Source organism: Oryx dammah, unplaced genomic scaffold, assembly GCF_014754425.2.
Source record: "Oryx dammah isolate SB20612 unplaced genomic scaffold, SCBI_Odam_1.1 HiC_scaffold_27, whole genome shotgun sequence".
Classification (NCBI taxonomy): Eukaryota; Metazoa; Chordata; class Mammalia; order Artiodactyla; family Bovidae; genus Oryx; species Oryx dammah.
In genome coordinates this window covers 110,211,008-110,234,777 of record NW_024070211.1, presented here as the reverse complement: position 1 = coordinate 110,234,777, position 23,770 = coordinate 110,211,008, and the positions used below count along the sequence as shown (strand labels likewise).

The 23,770-nt window shown below is 37.8% G+C and overlaps 1 protein-coding gene across 5 annotated transcripts in view; it reads right to left on the bottom strand.

The window, feature by feature from the left end:
• Nucleotides 1-738: 738 nt before the first annotated feature.
• Nucleotides 739-23,770, bottom strand: part of ERICH2 (glutamate rich 2) — a 35,791-nt gene continuing 12,759 nt past the window's right edge. For 3 of the 5 annotated variants that reach the window (XM_040229317.1, XM_040229315.1, XM_040229318.1), the window contains 4 exons: nt 12,588-12,772; nt 8,380-8,437; nt 1,556-1,627; nt 739-934 (listed from right to left, as the gene is read on the bottom strand). In XM_040229317.1, the coding sequence (XP_040085251.1) occupies nt 816-934; nt 1,556-1,627; nt 8,380-8,437; nt 12,588-12,767 (429 nt within the window). In that variant the 5' untranslated portion in view covers nt 12,768-12,772 and the 3' untranslated portion in view covers nt 739-815. Of the gene's footprint in view, nt 935-1,555; nt 1,628-8,379; nt 8,438-12,587; nt 12,773-16,386; nt 17,991-23,770 lie in introns of those variants that run through there. The other 2 variants (XM_040229319.1, XM_040229316.1) reach the window with 2 other exon arrangements.

Sequence of the window (23,770 nt, the reverse complement as noted above, 5' to 3'; positions counted from 1 at the left end):
CTCCATAGTGGCTGTACTAGTTTGCATTCCCACCAACAGTGTAGGAGGGTTCCCTTCTCTCCACACCCTCTCCAGCATTTATTGCTTGCAGATTTTTGGATCGCAGACATTCTGACTGGTGTGAAGTGGTACCTCATTGTGGTTTTGATTTGCATTTCTCTAATAATGAGTGATGTTGAGCATCTTTTCATGTGTTTGTTAGCCATCTGTATGTCTTCTTTGGAGAAATGTCTATTTAGTTCTTTGGCCCATTTTTTGATTGGGTCGTTTATTTTTCTGGAATTGAGCTGCAGGAGTTGCTTGTATATTTTTGAGATTAGTTGTTTGTCAGTTGCTTCATTTGCTATTATTTTCTCCCATTCGGAAGGCTGTCTTTTCACCTTGCTTATATTTTCCTTTGTTGTGCAGAAGCTTTTAATTTTAATTAGGTCCCATTTGTTTATTTTTGCTTTTATTTCCAGAATTCTGGGAGGTGGATCATAGAGGATCCTGCTGTGATTTATGTCGGAGAGTGTTTTGCCTATGTTCTCCTCTAGGAGTTTTATAGTTTCTGGTCTTACATTTAGATCTTTAATCCATTTTGAGTTTATCTTTCTGTTATTGCTTTTAAGTGTTTTCAATGACTATTTCGCTTTCTGAGTAGCTCACGTTGAGTTGAAATCTAACTGTTAAGAAGCTCAAGCTAATACGGATATATTAAAGGAACTCTATGCCAAATAAAGAACAATTAGACTGAAATGCAGCTCTCTTCTTTATATTTCCACAGTATACAGTAATGAACATACATGAAGATTAAACTGCAGCAGCAGCTGTCGTCACCCATCTTCACACTCATCAGAGCTTTCTTCACTTGGATCCTCAGTGCTCTCTCCTTCCCTCTCACTATTGTCTTCTTCACTCTCGTCATCATCTTCCTCAAGATTCTGTGCTTTCTCTGCCACAGAAAGGAAGAGACTTGTTTAAAATATTTCTTAATAGTTCTACCCTGAAAAATCATAATCCTCCTTGTTTCCCCCTCCATCAAGAAGTACATAGTTTTAGAATGTGAGAACTGAGCTGAGGGTCAAAGCAGTGGTACAAAGAACGTATTTTTTTTACTAGCATAAAGATGTTTGTGAATTAAAAAAATATTTAAAACATTGGTCTACAAATTTTTTTTTTTTTTTACTACTGTCAACTTCTTACTTAAATAGAATAAGAGTAAAGTGAGATTCAGGGTAATGTAGAGGGTACAGACTGGGAACCGTGGGATAATCCTTTCTGTTCCTGGGGCATTAGCAGGAACTGTTCCCTCTGGGGACTCTGTCAGTGCCCAATACTGTCTGCCCAGGGAGCCTGCTCTGCTTGGGCAGTTCCACCCCACAGGGGAAATGGAGTCATCTTGACCACCCGTAGAGGAGAAGCCGGTTTCATGAAACCATCTGAGATACTCATTTCGCCTTTTCTTAACCACTTCCTGAGGAGGTACTTTGCAAGTTTTCTGGGATAATGGATTTTTAAATAGTGACTTATCATAATTCTATGAGAAAGAAGGAATTTCAATTTTTAAATTTACCCAACAGCAGCATTTCTTCAATCAGTGAGAAAAACTCCTTGGCCTCAGGATTTTCTGGTTCATAGATTAGAACTGCAAATGGACAACAGAATGTGTGTTATTAACGTTCCAAGTATTTCAGCAAACAGCCTCTTCAGTATGAGATTGAAACTGTCAATCAGTTAAGTGAAAATGCACAAAGCAAAAACACTAACAATTATACCACAGGAACATTCAAGTGCAAACAGAGGAAATGCTCTACTTATCTTAGGTACTTTGCAAGGGAAATAATCCTCATTATATTTTCTACCACCTGTCCAAAAAATGCAATCTCCATCAGTATGAGACATCCCTCAAAGGCTTTAGCCATGCTGTTGCTTGACTATAATCATTCCCCAAACAAGGTACAAATCCTGTAATGCATGGAGACTTTGCTAATGACACCCAGTCATCACCTACTTAACAGTATTCTCACCTCTTCATCAGATCCATTGTTTTTAAGTGCTATTTACTCCTTTTTGCTGATCCTTTATGTGAATGTGTCATCTTTCCTTTGGACTAAATCAACAGAATTTTTTACGCCTGTTGGTCTAATGTACCAATGTCCCAGAAGCCAGAAAGCTTTATACCTTTTGTTTCAGAGTTTTCTAGACTAGTTAACTTAATTTTTCCAGATCCTGCTCTACAGATCTCTCTCTGCCGTCTTCTTACCTGCCTTGAGGCGTATTCATAATTCTGCATCATCCATTGAGTGCTGTGACTTCTGTGTAATATCTTGATGGCCCCCAGGGGGCACTGAAACATCAAGTGTGCTATTCGCCTGGCTAAAAGTGAGAATTGTGGGATGGTTCAACTAGGCCCCAGTGGCTCAGAGGACCTCACGCCATATGACTTTCATCCTGACACACTAAACCAATATCTTTATTTTCTAATCCACTAACATAACAATGTACCGTCATTCTGGGTCAGCATGAGTATGTGCCTGCTCAGAATCTGCTTTTAAGGATTCTACGGGTATTTATACATCTTTTAAGGCTTTAATAAAAGTGACTTTTTACACACTTTAACTGGAACTAAAACATGCTTATCATTAGCAGTCTAAATCTTTCTCTGAGGTTAAGCCTCTTCCTAGAGCAGAGTTTCTCTAACTTGCTCCTTGAGACACTAGTTTCTTAAGATGTTAATATTTATGTGGGAAACTAGGTTAAATGAAGTTAATCAAAGCTTACAGTAAGGAGCAACTGCAGGATTTTACATAGCTATTAATATGCTCAGAACTAGTATGTATCTTACAGAGAAGAGAATATGGTTTCCCTAATTTATTATTCCCATGGAATCCTTCTTGGTGAAATATTTATTAAGCACTCTTGAACTAATATTCCCTGGAAAACAACTTAGAAAATTTCATGCTGGAGTTAGGATTATTCCATGGGAATGGAGTATGGGATCAGCTATTTTCATGGTTTAACAAAAACTGCTGGCAGCTGTCAATTTTAAGAGTGAGGGAAAGTATCTGCTTTGAAACTCAGCCCTGCAATATCCATCCCGGTGGTGTTGGGTTAGTTGCTAAGTCGTGTCCAACTCTTGAGATCCCATGGACTGTAGCCTACCAGGTTCTTCTGTCCATGGGATTTTCCAGGCAATAATACTGGAATGGATAGCCATTTCCTCCTCCAGGGGTTCTTCCTGACCAGGGATCAAACCCAGGTCTCCAGCATTGCAGGAGATTCTTTATCACTGAGCCACCAGGGATGCCCCAATATTCATCCTAGGTGATAAATAAAAAACTCTTTTACTTTTTGACAGGTCACTAGGGTTTGTAAAAAGGCAAGAGAAGCCCTTAGCCCATGCCATTGGGATTGTTTCCCAACCAGGGCCCATAAGCAGAGGCCAGTACAGACCCTGAAGAAAGACTGTCAGATGAGAACCCTGGTTCTGCCATTGTATAACTGGGTCATCTTGGGGAAAGTATTTAATGTCTCTGTACCTCAGTTCCCTTATCTATAGTAACACTACTGATCACATCAGGATATCTGATGAATAAAGGAGATAATACAAAGTACTTAGTTTAGTCCTTGCTGCATTAAATACTGAATAAATGTTGATTATTAGTTTTCCTGGAGTGAAAGGCTTGGTTCCTTCCTAAGTGTGCAGCGGATGCTTCCTTCTGGCTGAAGGGCTGGGGCAGGGTGCTGGGGCCTGGGGTGGGGCAAACTCTGAATTCCATGGGGCTCTAAGGCCCTCAGATGGCAGGCGATTTTAGGGTAGACAGGACGCTGGTCTTGTTCACTATTGCAGCTCTAAGAGAGTACTTGACAGAGCGGGAGACCTCAAAACATTAAAAAAAATAATGGAATAAATGAATATAGATGACTGGGTAGGAAGCAGTCTTTTATGCCTTGATAAAATTATACCCCAAGAAATGGTGATTTAGTTTACTCAAAAAGAAATAGAAAACTTTATAGAAATTCTCTTCTGTATCTGAAGTTACATCTGTTTTTGTGTTAGATGCATAATGACGAGAACCATTTTGGTTTTCAGGCCACTATTCTTAAACATTTACAATTATTATAATTGATGAAATAGGTCTTCCAGGCTTACAGGTTATTTTTGTAGACTGCCTGTGAGCAGAAGTGTTGGCACCCTGAGATGACTGAGCTGCAAGTAAAGAGACCAAGAAATGGGAAGACCGACAGAAAATCTCACAGTCAATCATGAGATGAACTAAGAAAAGTACCTGCTATTCCTGACTTTCAGTCTCATTTAAAAACCAATTTCCCAAGCCTTCCCTAGCAAAAGTTTTAGAAGAGCAGATAAAAAAGAAAAGAAACCGTTTGCACCTGGGATGCAGGGTGGGAAGCCCTGCACCCAAGTAAAGATACAAATGACCATATCATGATTGGATGGCAAGGAAATACACCAGGAACTGGAGGCTATTCAAGAGAGTGAATTTGTAAGACACCTCTGAAGGGACAAAGATGTATTACTTCATATAAATTAGTTGCCTTAGATACAAACAAAAATATATATTGGTCAATTTACAGGAGCCATTTCAATCTGATTGATTCATAAAAGCACTTCTTTTTCAAGTCTCTGCCTGCTTGACCAGAAATATAAGCTTATTATTCAAATGAAGAAATGGAAATATAGCAAGAAATCATAGGCTCTCAAGTCAGACGTGGGATCTAGCTTTACCACTGGGAAGCTGTGTGACTTTGGGTAAATCAATTCTCCATGCTACCTTCGCTTTCCTCATTAGTAAAACAGGGTTAATCCTATCTGCCCCACATAACTGTAAGAATTAAAAATTGTATGCAAGAATGTTCCCATAGTAGGTGCTCAATACATATATATATAAATACATAAAAAGTAAACACATAATCTATGTTTACATGAGTAATTTTATAAATATATGAATATATATATATATAGAGAGAAAGGTGGATTGTTTTGTGGAAAAGTTAGAAGATGGGGGAACAAAAGAGACAAAGAATATCTATGCTGTAGGGAACAGACTTGTTACCAAGGGGGAGAGGTGGTGAGGGAGGAATAGGATGCGAGTTTGGGGTTAGCAGATGCAAACGATTATATAAAATATGGATAAACAACAAGGTCCTAGTGTATAGCACAGGGGACAATATTCAACATCCTGTGATAAATTTTAGAATATCTATGCTGTAAGAATTTATATATATTTTTGGGTGCATGCTAGATGAAAAAAAAAATTGTTCTATTGCTCTGAACACAGAGAGGGACTTTAGGCAGCCCTCAGCCAAGCGTTCCTACTGGCATCAAAGAAATAACACTTGCTTTTCCCTGAGACAGTCTACAACTCTGCCTTCTGCCTTCAATCTGCCTGGATTTGCAAAACCTGGGCTTCTCTCATTTCACATCCTTGACTGGCAATCTGTGTCAGGGGTAGCCAATCTTACTTTGCACTCCCTGTGCTCTACCCCCATTCTCTGGGCACTTTGGCCCACATTTCCCTCTTCTTCCTCTTGGGAGCAATTCTTTCTCATTTGGCTCCCTGGAAAATGGTGCCTGTCTTAGGACCTTCCATAGCATCCTTTCCTAGAATTTAACCCTCAGTTGTAGAGGCACCACTATTTGCCATGGGTAGAAAAGAGTAAACAGTATTATTGGATGAGTTGGTCAGTAAAGGTGCAAACCACACCAAACCGCGCCTGATGTCAACCCCAGAAGGGTTTAGAGCACTTTAGAAGGTGTAGTCTGATTTCTGCTTTCTCTCTAGCTCCCAGCATAATGTCTGGTACAGAGTTAGTGCTCAATGTATATGGGCTGGAAGAAAGGAAGGAAGGGAGTTTTTAAAAGGAATATAATCCCATTAAGATAGGTCAGTTTGAACTTTTTCATCCTCATTTACCTGACACCTAATGCATGTGCATTGCATTTTATTGAGGCCCACAAGCATTTTATTGAGCACCTGCTGTACAGTGCGGAGCTAACAGCCAAGACTCACTGACAAATGTGGTGATGTCAGTGTCTATATTTTGCAAGCTTCGGCCAGAGGCTTTTCTAAAATAACTGATAGGTATAAAAACAAAAATAATATATACATTTTCCTACAATTCGACTCCACAAGAAAAACTCAGAGAACTGGGAGCTAGAGCATCACTCCTTTCTGTCCTGGCCACACAGAGAAGAAAGGCAGTTGTGGGAGGAGGAGGCTTGGGTTCCAGCTCCAGCCGTATCACTTACTCCCTGAGCAGGGCTACACATGCTGCTTAACCTTCTCTCTGCTTTGGTCTCATTACTTATAAAAAGGGAGGACTGGACATGATTCTCTAGGGATTCCTTCTGATTGGAAATTCTATGTTTGTGGGCCACCAAAAATAGTTTTGATCAAATTATTTTTGTCTGGTTCTAAAGGTCAAAAGTGCTTGAAAGGATTAAACAAGGCAAATTATTCTGGATATAAAATAGGTAGTGTTAATGTATTCAAGAAATCGATTTTAAAAATTAGCTTAGTACTTAGGAAGTACTGTAGCCACAGTGGGGACTCTGAGGCAAGGAAGAATAGACCCCACGTCTCTACACCACATTGTCACTAAAAGATTTTAACCATAAAACACGTCTACAATAGTTAATATTTCAAGACTTGTCATTAATAAAGTTTAATAGTAGAACTGCCATTTTCTCCTTTAAAATAACTAAGACTAACGAAGAGAAAAAGATGGGTAAAATAGTTGAAAAGATTACGGATTTTGACAGAGACCTGGATTCTTTCACAACCACTAGATGAACTTTCTAAAATTGGAAAATAAAATCCTCGAAATGAAGAATTCACCATATAGTTTTAACAGCACATTGGACACAGCAAAAGATAGGATAAATTAACTCAAAAACAGGTCAACAGAAAATATACAAACTAAAGCATAGAAATAAAAGGAAATGGAAAAACAGAGTATAAGACATATGTGGGACACCAAGGAAAAAATCTAATTTGTGTGTAACTGGTGACTCAGGAACAGAAGAGAGGGAGAGAATACGGCAGAAGTAATCTTTGAAAATTAATGGCCAAGAGGTCCTCAAAGCTGATGAAAACATCAACCCACAGAGTTAAGAAACTCAGCAAATCTCCCAAACCTCTCTTTGCTTAAATACAAAGAAAACCACCACCATTTTGAACATCGAGTCAAACTTCTAAAACCCAGATAGAAAAGTAAGATGGTTCATATCATTTATCTACTCAAAAGTATCCGGTGGTTTCTCTGTTCACTCAGAGAGAAAGCCAAGGTCTTTAAGCTGTGGAAAGATGCTCTGCAGTCTGCACGGTCCCCGACCTGTAAGCTCTCCGACCTCATCTCCTATCACACGTCCCCTGGCTTAATCTGCTCCGGTTCTGCTGCCTTCCTTGCTGTTCCCGGTCAGGCACGCTCATCTATCAGATATTTGCTATTAGTCCTGCCTGGAACACACTTTCTTCAGATGACAGGACTCATTTCCACAACTTTTTCAAGGGTTTGCTCTAGTCTTCCAGTGAGCCTTGCTGGACCGTCTTACTTAAAACTGCTTTGCTTCCTCCCAGTACTCTCTACTCCTTCCCTTTTCCTCCATAGCACCTATTATCTATGACATGCTAATTATATGTTTGTTGTCTGACACTAGAGTAAGTGCGGGAATTATTTGCCCAGTGTCTAAACAGAGGCACTGGCACACAAGTTTTAAAGTCTTTATTAAGGTTTCCCCAGTGTTCAGTGGTAAAGAATACACTGCAATTCAGAAACACAGGAGACATGGGTTTGATCCCTGGGTCAGGAAGATCCCCTGGAGGAGGAAATGGCAACCCACTACAATATTCTTGCCTGAAAAACCCCATGGACAGAGGAGCCTGGCAGGTAGGTAACTCAAATATTTGTGGAATAACTACATGCTAAGGAAGGCTTGTGAAGTCACTTAGTCGTGTCCGACTCTTTGCGACCCCACGGACTGTAACCCACCAGGCTCCTCCGTCCATGGGTTACAGTCCATGGGGTCTCAGAGTTGGACATGACTGAGTGACTTCACTTCTTCTTCACTTCTAAGGAAGGCTTGTTTTACTACATGACACTTCTTTGAAACTAAAGGCATATGTTACTAACCATTGTCATGAAGCTAATGATTTTGACATACCTTCTAATGGCGTCCTCGTCAGTTTATCCCACTCAAAGTTACTCTAGAATTCTAATTTAAATTAGTCCTTATACCAATTTTTACTATCAAGGATTCACCAAGACACTATGAGGGAATTCACTAGCTGTATGGTAATCAAACCATCTTACATATTAGGGAATGTATTTAGAAACAAAGAGACGACTGGGAAAAGAGAAGTATTTTGTACTTACTCATCTGGCATAATTTTTTTGCCAAATGGTAGTCGTGGCCCATTTCTGCTCTCAGGAACTGGAAAACATTAAGAAATTCTTCAGCTATGCAGTTTTACAGAGAATTTAAACGTCAGTTATAAACTGCCTAGAAAATATTCCATTGATGATTATTTTGCTTTTAACTTTTACACATGTTTTTCCAGGAGTGAGTCTGTAATCAATCAGTTAGTGAAGAATATTTAAGCACTCCTAATGGCAGGGCCACAGAGCAAGCGTCTCACCTCTGTTTGACTGCACCCACACTGTGCACACACTACCAAACAATCTGAGAATACTTAGGTTGATTCAACTGGCAAAGCCACGAACATTTTAATCACTTTAATATCCATTAGGTTCAGATACAGTTTTTATTTGTGAACTTAGTCCATAATTATATGATAATACAATTATGTATTTTCAATATTTTCTAATATTGATTGCTCTTATCCCATACATTTTTCTTTTTACTATTTTATTGTATTTTTTGTTATAAAGTAACATTAAAAAATTTTTTTTAATTGAAGGATAATTGCTTTACAGAATTTTGTGGTTTTCTGTCATACATCAACAAGAATCAGCCATAGGTACATCCATGTCCCCTCCCTCCCAGACTTCCCTCCCATCTCCCTCCCCACCCCACTCTTGAGTCTGTCACAGAGCCCCTGTTTGAGTTTCCTGAGTCATACAGCAAATTCCCATTGGCTATCTGTTTTACATATAGTATTGTGAATTTCTGTTACTCTCTCAATACATCTCCCCTTCTCCCTCCTCTCCTCCCACCTTGTCCACAGGTCTGTTCTCTGTCTGTTTCTCCACTGCTGCCCTGAAAATAAATTCATCAGTGCCATCTCTTCAGATTCCATATGTATGTGTCAGTATATGATATTTATATTTCTCTGACTTCTTCACTCTGTATAATGGGCTCTAGTTTCGTCCACCTCATTAGAACAGATTCAAATGTGTTCTTTTTATGGCTGAGTAGTATTCCATTGTATCTATGTACCATGCTTCTTTATCCATTCATCTGTCAATGGATATCTAGGTTGTTTCCATGTTCTAGCTACTGTAAATAGTGCTGCAGTGAACACTGGGGTACATGTGTCTTTTTCAGTTTTTATTTCCTCAGGGTATAAGCCTATGAGTGGGATTGCTGGGTCATATGATGGTTTTATTCCCAGCTTTTTAAGGAGTCTCTCCATAGCATCTTCCAGAGTGGCTGTATCAGTTTACATTCCCACCAGCAATGCAAGAGTGTTCCCTTTTCTCCACACCCTCTCCAGCATTTATCATTTGTAGACTTTTTGATGATGGCCATTCTGTCTGTGTGAGGTGATATCTCACTATAGTTTTGATTTGCATTTCTCTGATGAGTGATGTTGAGCATCTTTTCATGTGCTTGTTAGCCATCTGTATATCTTCTTTGGAGAAATGTCTCTTCAGGTCCCTTTCCCACTTTGGTTGTTTGCTTTTCTGATATTGAGCTGTATAAGCTGCTTGTATATTTTGGAAACTAATCAGTTGTTTCTCTTGATAGCATTTTCTCCCATTCTGAGGGGTGTCTTTTCACCTTGTTTGTAGTTTCCTTTGCTGTGCAAAAGCTTTTAAGTTTAATTAGGTTCCACCTGTTTATTTTTGTTTTTATTTCCATTACTCTAGAAGGTGGTCATAGAAGATCTTGCCTTGTGTCATTGAGTGTTCTGCCTATGTTCTTCTCTAACAGTTTAATAGTTTCTGGTCTTACATTTAGGTCTAACCCATTTTGAGTTTATCTTTGTGTATGGCGTTAGGTAGTGATCTGATTTCATTCTTTTGCATGGAGCTGTCCAGTATTCCCAGCACCACTTATTGAAGAGGCTGTCTTTGCCCCATTGTATATTCTTGCCTCTTTTGTCAAAAAAAAGTTACCCATAAGTGTGTTTATCTCTGGGATCTCTATCTCACTTCATTGGTCTGTATTTCTGTTTTTGTAACACATATTTTTCTATGTGTTATACATTTTTCCCTTATTTATTGGGGTATAGTTGCTTTACAATGTTGTGTTAATTTCTGCTATACAACAAACTGAATCAGTTATAGGTATACATATGTCCCCTTCCTCTGGGACCTCCAGCCACCTCTTCATCCCCTCCCTCTAGGTCACCACAGAGCACCAAGCTGAGCTCTGTGCGCTATACAGTAGGTTCCCACTGCCATCTGTCTCATGCATGGTAGTATATACATGTCAATTCCAGCCTCCCAATTCATCCCAACCCTCTTTCCTCACCCTGTGCCCACATGTCTGTTCTCTGCATCTGCGTCTTTATTCCTGCCCTGCAAATAGGTTCATTTGTTGTATGTAGGAAATTTAAATGCTAAATAAACACATCCTGTCCTCAATTAAACAGCATCTGTATTTTTACCATCCATTTTTTCTAGATAATTTCATTTTGGGGGGTGCTGTGCTGGGTCTTTGTTGCTCCATGAGCTTTTCTCTAGTTGTAGTGAGTGGAGGCTACTCTCCGGCTGCAGTGCGCAGGCTTCTCATTGCGATGGCTCCTCTTGTTGGCTGGTCACAGGCTCTAGAGAGTGCGGGCTTCAGTAGCTGTGGCACGTGGGCTAAGTAATTGTGGCCCATGGACTCTAGAGCACAGGCGCAATAGTTGTGGTGCTCGGACTTAGGTGCTCTATGGCATGTGGGATCTTCCTGGACCAGGGACTGAACCTGTGTCTCCTGCAACAGCAGGTGGCTTCTTTATCACTGGGCCACCAGGGAAGCCCAGAGAGATGTTTGTTTTAAACATCTCCATGTACATCATTTTAGTTTTTTTTTTTTTCCATAAAGGAACACATATATACTTACAAAAACTAAGATTATTCAGTAACTTAAAAAAAATACACCACATATCATGATCATCTTCTCCCCATGGAATTAAACATTATTATTATATTTTTTACTTACTTAGGCTCCACAATTGACTAATCTCCCATTATTATTTGGATAGCTTTTATTAAAAAAAGAACAGTACACTTGGGGGACTGTTCTTGCTCATGTGTGACATTCTGAACCATTTGCATGTACACTAATCTTACATGTAGGAATTCATTTGGTAAACAAATCAAGAAGGCAATCCTGGCATAGGAAACAGCATTGGCAAAACATAGGAAACAGCAAAAGCATGGAGGCCTGAAACATCACATGCAAAAATTGCTCACAAATGTTTACTGATAATTCTATGGAGAACAAAACAGTTTTACCTCACGTGTTGTGGTATCAGAGTTTACCTTTTAGTAATATTACACAACTTCATGGATACAGTAAGAACTTCATAACACTGCATTTTCATCTCCTCCTTCTCATCCTTTGTATGATCCATGTCACATGTTTTACTTGTACATAGTGGGTCCCTCGCTTTATCTGGGCTATAATTATACATATGTTAGACCACCCAACAGTGTCCCCAAAGTCTCTGATGTTCCTTTTTTCCCCTATGTATTTTATTTGAGAAATTTATAAGGCTATGTGTTCAAGTTCATGGCTTCTTCTCTGCTGTTACAATCTGTTAAGTCCATCTCCCTCCACTCCCTCTCCCTTCTTACACCCTCTGTATGTGTGTGACACACACAGACAATGCTATTTCCTATGCCAGGAGTGCCATTTTGTTTACCGAATGAGTTCCTACATGTTCCTCTTCAAGTTTCTAAGATTCCCTTCTTGTCTCTTCCTCTTAATCCTTCCTTTACCTCCTGGTTTCTCCTGCATCATTTCTCAATTAGTCCCTTTATCCTCCCTGTTCCCAGAGAATTTTATGAACATCTCTACTGGCACATATTATAGATTGCATTAGATAACATAATAAGTGTTTTTCAGTTCTCAAGGGTAAAGACATGTCTTTCTTATTTATCTCTAAATATCCCAAGTAACTAGCATGGTACCCAGTAAGTAGAAAGTTTCTCTAAAAGAGGTCCTTGAGGAGTTTTATGCCAAAACTTCTCTTATTCATGTTTCGGACTTTATCAGAATAATCTGAGTTACTGCCAGAATATTCTCTCATCTCTACCCTCATGAAAGTAGTAACAAAGATGAGTAACCAGGTAAGCATCTGTGTGTGGGCAAGGATATTTCAACTATTTTTTTAGTCTTCAAGGCTATATACTATTTAGCTATTTTAATATTTTTAAGTTTTTTGAGTTATAGAAGCAAAACTTACTTCTGCCATTAACTCCAATGGGGCATGAGTATCCTTATTAGGGTTGCTGTCTTCCTCCTTATCTTCATCACTGGTATCCTCGCCATCATCATCTGTTGATTCAGACAACTTATCATTGATATCCTCAGGGCAATGTTCATTATTTTTCTCCTGCTCTGCAATGACTACATTTTTGCTCATTTCACCTAAAACAATATATGTAATTTAGTAAATATTGAAACGTATTCATAAATTTACAGTTGTCACTCCAAAATTATAATGTAGCAAGTGCACATGTTACCATGTGTTCTCCTGTCCTGGATTTTTTTTTTTTTTTATGACTAAACAGCACTGCAATAAACTTACCTGATTTCCATTTCCCAAAAAAAGGTAATAAAACTGCTAAATGAAAGAGGAAAAAATACCAACTGATAATACTGAGCTGATGTTAATTGTTTGGTGCTTGAAACTGTAATAAATGGAAACAGTTTTGTTTATAAAGAATATAATTTCAAGAAAAAAATTAATTCTCTTTTATCCATAGAAATATATTTCTTAAATTGTTCTTATGGGAATATAAATGTAAAATAAAGAGCTTGGGAAGTAAAAGTAAGACTAGAGAGGCTGAAAAGTAATTCTTCCTAGGCAGATAGTCACTGTACAGATACTTGAGAATAAAACTGTCCCTCTCCCTGGACACACACACACACTAATCAGATATATGTGAAGTATTCTAGATATGACTAGAGGTTATATAACATTATTAATGATTTTTCTTAATGTCAAGTCATGGATGACTGGAAATAAAACATATGCTCTACTTTGACTACCCAGTCAATGTGAGCCCCACGAACACTATAATGTACAGTCATTGATCTCAGGGTACTCACTCACACTCTAACTGGGGAGTCAGAAACATAATGGATAACTGTAAAACAATACGGCAGTCCAGTGATAAAGATGTATATACCAGGTACATGAGAGAACACAGGAAGAAAGGAGAGACCCATTCTGGTCTGAATGGATCAGTTTTTCCAAGGAGAGGGGACAGCATGAACCAGTACAAAAATGTGAGTAGAGCAACACTTTGATGTGCTTATTATGGGTCAAAGTTGAGGCTGAAATGGTGACAGATGTGGCCAGAGGGGTACAAGCTGGATAATGGATTCTTGTGGGCCAGTAGTCTTGGAATTAGAACTTTATCCTAAGAATGAAGGGGCTAGTCATGAAAGATTTAAGTAGAGAAACAAGTATGATCGATTTTTAATTTCTGAAGGAACTCTTGGAAAGCAGCGTAGAAATTGTATTTGAGGGCAGACCAAACAAACAAAAAAAAAAAAGACAGAAAGAGCAGGGAGAGAGGTGGTTAGGAAAAAAATCACCTCTAAAAAGTCCAGGTAACATTCTGGAAGGGGAGTGAGATGGAGAAACCATAACATCTTTCTGTCTTTTGTCATAACCCTCAGAAAGGCTGTGACAAAAGGAAACACCTTCACATTTTCTCAAGGCTTACAGGAGTCAGAGATGTTTGAAGATTCCAGGATTCTGTATGGATTCACAGCAGTAACTTTACTGAATAAAACTGTGGAAGAGGAAACTGGTGGATTCCCACCTCTTACTTTGTTTCCTTATTTTGCATTCAGAGGCCCTATGGGCTGTTAAAAAGCCAGCTCAAAATGAATTCTAATAATAGGAATTTTCTAAGCAGTTTTTAGACTGCATTTACTGACAACTCACAATAGCACTTGCTGTTTGACTACAAATATGCCAAAAGACAGCAAAAACTAGAAAATATTATTCAGGAACAAAATCCAAAAACGGACTCAATGGTTGTGTATGTAAGTGTGTATGTCTTGCTCTTCATCTAAACTGGGGAGACAATCTTACATATTGGTTAAAAAGAAAATTTGTTTCTTGGAGTTCACCAACTAATTAAATTGTCCTTATTCTTAGAAAATACATGTTGACTTAGGGTAAAGGATCATGAGATCTTTACCTCTTAAATCAAGTTGCTTGTATATGAAGGGTTATTGGAGTACTTACACTATTTCTGCTCATTTTCTATAAGTTGAAATATTTTAAAAGAAAACATATTTTAAAAAGTCGAGGTGAAAAAGATGGTTGATAGTGCACTGTTAAAACAGGGATAAAGGAGGAGAGATATCAGAGAAATATTTAAGAGGTAAAATCTCCATGGCAGACATTTTGCAAATTTTAGTAATTCTTATAACACTTTATCCATTTTGCCATATGAAAGTAAGCTATACTATTTACTTAGTATCTTTTTTAAATCTACCTTTTTAACTTAGAAATTTTGCTAGATCATAAAAATTACTGGGGGAACTTCCCTGGCTGTTCAGTGGTTAAGATTCTGTACTGCCAATGCAGAGGGCACAGGTTGGAACCCTGGTCTTAGAAAACTAAGATCCCACATGTCATGCAGTATGACCAACAGATAACAAGTAAATAAAAAATTTTAAAAATTTACCCCAAATTGACAGAGGTATTAATAAAAGACATAACAATCACAGCAAATATTATTATGTCAGTACTCTTCTGAATACTACATATTAAATCATATGATTTTGTCAACATCTCAATGAGGTGTGTACTGTTTTTATCCCATTTGTAGATGAAACTGAGAGACAGGAGACAGGTTAAATAATTCGCCCAACTTAACACCACTAATTAAGGTAGATCTGAGAGTTTGGCTCCAGAGTCCACATTCTTAACCACGTTCTTATTTTTTTTCTAATACACATTAAAATATACCACTATTGTAAAAAGTTTGCCCTGTGTTTCCTAAAATTATCTCTTTGGGAAACACTATTGAGCTTGCCAACTCTTTTGCTCTGCAGATGAATTTCACAGTTTCAACCTGAACTTGTGCTACATCATCCCCTGCTTTTGGAATTCTGAGTGTGTGGGAAGTCTTGTGAGATGTCTTCTTTGATGGGAGTGTGGCCATGAGCTACTTTAAACATGTAGAAACACTGGTCTTAGAAGGAAGAAAATAAGGAAATCCAGGAAAGGTTGACAGAAGACAATGTTAAGGAAATCAGGCTCTCCCCCCTCCAAAGAAAAGGTTGGGAAAACTCCTCATTCTAAGCAAAAGATAATGTCCTCCAAAGAGATACTCAGAGTGTGATGCCTGGGCTATTCAGGCCATCTACCTGTTTCCTTTACAGTCTCCGTTGACTCACGACCACTCTAACCTACAGCGTGTACCCAGCCAGTTCACCGACCCAACACGCTGGTGTCATCAGAGATAGTCATAATAGGGAATTAAGAACTTCATGTGATGTCACAGGGACTCATTGAATTCACAAACACTGAGGATCATAAGAGAGGCTCCTTGATCCCCAGATCGAAGGTAGTCCTCCCGCTACCATTTACATTATAGTGCCCAGCCCGACCTGTCTTTGTCTTATTTGTTTGTATTATTATTATTTAATAGTTGGCTATCTATGTGAACCTCATAGGGGCAAGCGTCTTTCCTATTTGATAACTATGATACCCACAGCTTCTAAACAAGTGTCTGGCACTCAGTAAACCACTGTTGAATGACTGGAACTTGTTATTGCTTTCATAGGTATTTCAATCCATTCTAAACTTTAATATTCTATCATTATCATTTTATGTAATATACACCCCTGGATCACACCTGACTGCATATCAGAATCATCCCATGCATGAGTTTGAAAAATTACTGATTCCTAAGACTTGCCCCAGACTTACAAGTTGTCAACATCCCAAAGGTCCTAAAGAAGGAAGGCTGAAATAGAAGCTATGGTTACTCAAATAAAATAAATGTTATTACCTGTGCTTGCTTTTAAGAAGGAAGATAACCATAGATTAGATTGTAGATTTGTTTCTATTTCTTTGTTTGAAATACTCTTTGAAGATATTCTATTTTTAGTGTTATTTGAAGAGATTTTATTTTCAATATTTTTTGAAGAGACTTCCTTCCTAGATGTTAAAGTATATAGTTAAAAAATACTTTTCTAGATTACAATTCTGATAAAGGTTCTATATGGGTTCATACACAAACACACATTTATTATAAACATACAGTATATCAATAATAAATAGCTAAAATGCAGTATCTTCTTTGTGGAAAAGCATTAAAAATAAGTCTTACTAATGTTTAAAATTCTGTTTCTACCAGGCATTTGTCATTGTGTAATGATTCTTAGAATCTTTTCAGAGTTAACATAGAACATATAAGCAATCTATTATATGAATGTCCCTGGCATATCATTATGATATGGTGAAATAAAACTATTTAAGGAATACTAGACTTTGGGTTTTCTTCTCAAGTCAGTTCTTACCACTGTTAAATGTTTATGCTTAGAGTCCAAAGCTATTAACCCAATGTTTATGCTTAGAGTCCAATATGCTTAGAGCTATTAACCCTTGCTCACAGTATGAAGTAGCCTGTTTTTTTTTTTTTTATTAAATGGCTGAAATAAAGATTAGTTAATTTTCTCTTGAAATCTCACGTCAACAGATAATGTATTGAGACAGAGGATTTTTGTGTGGTACACTGACAGGTACCCATGCTGGTGGGAAAACAACCCCATGTTCATTTTTTGTGGTCTTAAGATCATTTTAGTATGTCTCCTTTACTGAGTTTAAAAAATTCAACTTCTGGTTTGCATGACAAGATATAAAAAGATATAAAGTATTATTTTTTTTCCCCAAAGTTATGATGGCTCTGTTTTATCCTCATTGAAATATGACTCTATAACATTAGTATTTAAGTCAGTGGTTTTGCACAGTGATTTAGCAAATAGGCTAAACAGCTTCTTACATTCCTAATACTATGGAGGGAATGGAACCTTTACTTCCCCAGTATATGCTGCTAGAGCAAAACCCCTCTCTGGTGATGAAAAATACACAGCAAAGAAGATTTACAGTTGTTCTTCTTCTGCCCTCCTTGATTTTCTAATTGTGAAAGGAGACATCAAAGAAGAAGCCCTACATGTGAAAAATTGAGAAGTCACTTAAGGATTCAGTTTCTAGCATGACAGAATCCTATTATGCCAAAGGTCACCACAAATGATTACTGGAATTCATACGCTTTAATATCTATTCCTTTTATCTATGAAAGGAGGGCTTTTATCTAGATTAGATATACTGCCTTTTTATTATTACAGAATTTCACTGAATTTAAGAGTATCTATTTCTTTTTTAAAAAAGATTAAACTATAGTTGGTTTACAATACTGTTTCAGGTGTACAGCAAAGTGGTTCAGTTTAACATATGTGTGTGTGTATATATATATTCTTTTTCATATTTTTTCCATTAAAGTTTATTACAGGATATTGAATATAGTTCCTTGTGCTATACAATAAATCCCTGCTGTTTATCTGTTTTATATATAGTAGTGTTTACCTGTTAATCCCATACTCCTCCATTTACTCCTTCCCTCTTTCCCCTTTGGCAACCGTAAATTTGTTTTCTATGTCTGTAAGTTTGTTTCTGTTTGGTAAATAAGTCCACTTGTATTATTATATTTTAGATTCCACATATAAGTGATCTCATATGATATTTGTCTTTATGTCTGATTTACTTCACTTAGTATGGTAATCTCCAGGTCCAGCCAAAGATACCACCTATTTATTATAAGACATACTAATATTTAAGAAAGAAAAAGCATTGCCAGTATAAGATGTCATCAACTGTAAGAAATGTTACAATATAAAGAAAATATGCATGCTTCAGAATCTATGAAAGATTGTACTTATATATTCACTAAGTTACATCCCTAAAGAGGGGAATTTAGCTAATCTAGTTCTGGATATTTGAATAGTATGAAATGCCTTTAATGATTTTAATGACAGAACATGGAGGAAGCCTGAAGATAAAAAGGATATTACTATCTGAAAGCAGTGAACATGCCATAAAGACACATATGAGAAGGGGGCCAAATAATCAACAGTAAAATATGAATTCCTCTTCTGCTCACTTTCTTATATACAGTCTTCCTTATACACAGTTTCAAAGAAGAGGCCCAAACTCCAACCTCCTCTTCAACTATAGTCTGTTGACTTCATCTGAGAAAGTGACTTATGGCAACAGTGCCTCTAACCAATTAACATAAACAGATAACCAGTATACTCTAAAAGATCTGTTTTCTTTAAATACAGTTACAGTTGAGGAAAGATTAAAATTATTACATTTTAGAAGATGGAAAGTATTTAATTTAGTATCTACTAAAGTTAGACAGTCAAGTTAAATATCCCACTGGAACATATGTATGCTAGAGGGCAGATAATCCAGGTTTTATAATTAATTAGTATGTTAAGTACATTAAATGTCCTCAAGTTTCTACTGGAATAATAATTCTTTAAAGTTCATATTTTAAACTTTGTTTTATATCAAATTATTTACATTTATATTTATAGTCAGAGTGCCTGAAGAACTATGGACAGAGGTTCATGACATTGTACAGGAGGCAGTGATCAAGACCATCCCCAAGAAAAAGAAATGCAAAAAGGCAAAATGGTTGTCTGAAAAGGCCTTACATATAGCTGAGAAAAGAAGAGAAGCAAAAGGCAAAGGAGAAAAGGACAGATATACCCATTTCAATGCAGAGTTCCAAAGAACAGCAAGGAGAGATTAGAAAGCTTTCCTCAGTGATCAGTGCAAAGAAACAGAGGAAAACAATACAATGGGAAAGACTAGAGATCTCTTCAAGAAAATTAGAGATACTAAGGGAACATTTCATGCAAAGATGGGCACAATAAAGGACAGAAATGGTCTGGACCTAACAGAAGCAGAAGATATTAAGAAGAGGTGGCAACAATACACAGAAGAACTATACAAAAAAGATCTTCATGACCCAGATAATCATGATAGTGTGATCACCAACCTAGAGCCAGACATCCTGGAATGTGAAGTCAAGTGGGCCTTAGGAAGCATCACTATGAACAAAGCTAGTTTACATGATAGAATTCCAGTTGAGCTATTTCAAATCCTAAAAAATGATGTTGTGAAAGTGCTGCACTCAGTATGCCAGCAAATTTGGAAAACTCAGCAGTGGCCACAGGACTGGAAAAGGTCAGTTTTCATTCCAAGCCCAAAGAAAGGCAATGCCAAAGAATGCTCAACCTACCGCACAATTGCACTCATCTCACACGCTAGTAAAGTAATGCTCAAAATTCTCCAAGCCAGGCTTCAACAGTATGTGAACTATGAACTTGCAGATATTCAAGCTGGATTTAGAAAGGGCAAGGGAACCGGAGATCAAATTGCCAACATCGAAATCATCAAAAAAGCAAGAGAGTTCCAGAAAAACATCTACTTCTGCTTTATTGACTATGCCAAAGCCTTTGACTGTGTGGGTCACCACAAACTGTGGAAAATTCTGAAAGAAATGGGAATACCAGACCACTTGACCTGCCTCCTGAGAAATCTGTATGCAGGTCAAGAAGCAACAGTTACAATTGGACATGAACAACAGACTGCTTGTTGGTTCCAAATCGGGAAAGGAGTACATCAAGGCTGTATATACATTGTCACTCTATTATTCAACTTATATGCAGAGTACATCATATGAAATGGCTGGATAAAGCACAAGCTGGAATCAAGATTGCTGGGAGAAATATCAATAACCTCAGATATGCAGATGACACCACCCTTATGGCAGAAAGTGAAGAAGAACTAAAGAGCCTCTTGATGAAAGTGAAAGAGGAGAGTGAAAAAGTTGGCTTAAAGCTTAACATTCAGAAAACTAAGATCATGGCATCTGGTCCCGTCACTTCATGGGAAATAGATGGGGAAACAGTGACAGACTTTATTTTTTTGAGCTCAAAATCACTGCAGATGGTGACTGCAGTCTTGAAATTAAAAGACGCTTGCTCCTTAGAAGAAAAGTTATGACCAACCTAGACAGCATATTAAAAAGCATAGACATTACTTTGCCAAAAAAGGTCCATCTAGTCAAAGCTATGGTTTTTCCAGCAGTCATGTATGGATATGAGAGTTGGACCATAAAGAAAGCTGAGTGCTGAAGAATTGATGCTTTTGAACTGTGGTGTTGGAGAAGACTCTTGAGAGTCCCTTGGACTGCAAGGAGATACAGCCAGTCAATCCTAAAGGAAATCTGTCCTGAATATTTATTGGAGGGACTGATGCTGAAGCTGAAACTCCAATACTTTGGCCACCTGACGTGAAGAACTGACTCATTTGAAAATACCCTGATGCTTGGAAAGATTGAAGGTGGGAGAAGGGGACGACAGAGGATGAGATGGTTGGATGGCATCACTGACTCAATGGACATGTGTTTGAATAAGCTCCAGGAGTTGGTGATGGACAGGGAGGCCTGGTGTCTGCAGTCCACAGGGTCACAAAGAGTCAGACACAACTGAGTGACTGAAATGAACTGAACTTATATTTATCAAACATGAGCCTAAAAACAAAATTAATTTAAACTTACTTTTCTGAGACTGTTTTTGCTATATTTAGAGAGACTTGCAAAAGTCAGTGAGGTATAAATTTTGCTTGCCAATCTTGGTCTATGTCTAAAGAGGCATTTACTTAAAGAGTAAAAGTGGGAATAAAAATTGTGTCATACATTTTATAAAAGATAAAATATGATTATGGAATAACCTATAGATACTATTTTATCAACCTCAAAGAGTTGAGTTCTGTGGGATTCCTTTAGCCATTTTCCCCACACATCTATGAACTTGAAAGCTTGACCAAATAACCCAACAGATCGAAGGTCCAACATCTATAAGACTTTATCCAGCATTAAAGATACACTTTACTTTTACTGCTGAAAGTGGTTTGTTAATTAAGTTCCATTTGTTGGGTAGACAAAATCTCTGGCACACGGGATCCATGAGGAAAAAAGGAAATGAGTTATTTGGCCTTTGTGTACAGATAACTGTGAAACTCCTGGTTTATGAAAGTTCACACACTGCTCGTGGCTCAGATTAGAATGAATCAATCAGAAGATTAAGGCAAAGAACTGGTGGGGAAAGAAAATGCCTACATTTCCCTAATCCAACCTGGATAGAACCTTTCAGGAAATTCCACTTGCCAGTCAGACCGTGAAGCTGGAAGGAGGGTGGGGAGTGAAATGCAGGCTACGCTGAGAAAATCCATCAAGTCTGTGGGTCAGTCACACTGTTGCTCAGTAAAGGTCCCCCATGGCTTTCTGTGTTCCTACTTGATCTTTTACTTTTTTTTTTTTTTTTCCCCCAGAACTGGCTCTGTTTACCTTCAACTCTCAGTGAGACTGGTCTTCCCTTGTGGCTCAGATGGTAAAGAATCTGCTTGGGTGAGGTAGCTGAGTTACAAAGTCATGCACCTATGAAGCTTACTGGCTATCAACCTATCCCTCCTGCTGCTGCTGCTGCTAAGTCGCTTCAGTTGTGTCCGACTCTATGCGACCCCATAGACTGGACTATGCAGCCCACCAGGCTCCAATGTCCCTGGGATTCTCCAGGCAAGAACACTGAAGTGGGTTGCCATTTCCTTCTCCAATACATGAAAGTGAAAAGTGAAAGTGAAGTCGCTCAGTCGTGTCCAACTCTTAGCGACCCCACGGACTGCAGCGCACCAGGCTCCTCCGTCCATGAGATTTTCCAGGCAGGAGTACTGGAGTGGGGTGCCAATCCCTCCTTCTACCCTACTCCAAATAATAACCAAACCAAACCCAAACTCTTCTCTATAAGTGAAGTGAACAGAACAGGATCATACTGCTCTTGCAAAAAGTAGTTTGATAACCAGATGCAATTAATGAGATCAAGAGAACTGGCAGCCACTTGGGCTTTCCAGCTGGCACAGCACTATAGAATCCTCTTGGCACTGCAGCAGATGTGGGTTTGATCCCTGGGTCGGGAAGAGCCCCTTGGGTAGGGAATGGCAACCCACTCCAGAATTCTTGCCTGAAAAATTCCAGGACAGAGGAGCCTGGTGGGCTCCAGTCCATGGGGCTGCAAAGAGTCAGACACAACTGAGCACACACGCACACTGCTTTTCTATCTCGGCCCAGACTGCATCTGATTTACCCCTGGGATTTAACAACCTCAGAATATGGGTTACCCCTTGCTCCAGTTCCGGCATTGCATATCACAGTCCATGAACACTGGGGTTCATAGACATGATATTAATTTTCATTAATAGCTACTAACTCTCATTATTATTAAAGTTAGATCATATTTCTCTCAAACACTACTAAAATTCTTAGATTTTTTATTTAAGTATTTTCAACCATGTTAATAGGATACATAATATATAATTACATTTAGATTAATATAGTTAATGGGGCATTTACCTTTTCCTTGTTGTCCATAAAATTTACTCTGAAATAAGCACAGATTCTGTCATTGATCTTTAATTTATTACCTTCTCTTTAATATAAAACACATATTTACTACACAATTTGCAAAAGTCAAAGTGAACCCTAATTTTAATTTTCAGCTTTGACAGTATATAAGTTAAAACATATGTTGTATAAGGTATATTTTTCCCAGCCAATAATATTCAGAATAATTCAAAATAATTTTGATTTGAATAGAATTCTACTAGAAGCATACTACCAATTTGTCAATAATTGAACATTATGAATGTGTTTTATGATCAACTTTCAAAATGCAATTTTTCATGGAATAAATAATTGAGTTTTTTTCAGTAGATAGATGATTATGTCAGGAAGGACTCTGATGGTTTACCAAAATCAGTGCCTTGAACAAAGTAGGTACTTAATATTTAGCTACTAAATTGAAACTGGACTATGATTTTTTCAACACTGATCTCTTCAACTAGTTGGGGTGATTATTTTCCTTATTTAGTAGTAATTGTTCTTCTCATAGTAAATAAAAATCTGATTTTAAGGTAAATTTTCCTTTAAAATGATATTCTCAAAGAAATGAGCAAATATCAAAGTGAGACAAGAATGAGCAATGAAAGTTATATAAGTAAAATACAGAATACTTGGTGTTTAAGCAGTTGAGAAGTAGGTTTGAATATTATCTATACCCCTACATTTTTATCAAAATTCATTTTTCATTTTAAGTGTCCTCTTATCTAAGAAACAGTTGCTTTGACTGAAGCAAAAGCTAAGTGCTAATCCATGCATTTCTGGCCTTTCAAATTTAATTGGATGACAAATGATTGCATTATCTACTTCTAATTGCTTAAAAGGCATGATAGATCAGATGCTCAACAAGAGACATCTTCTTACTCTG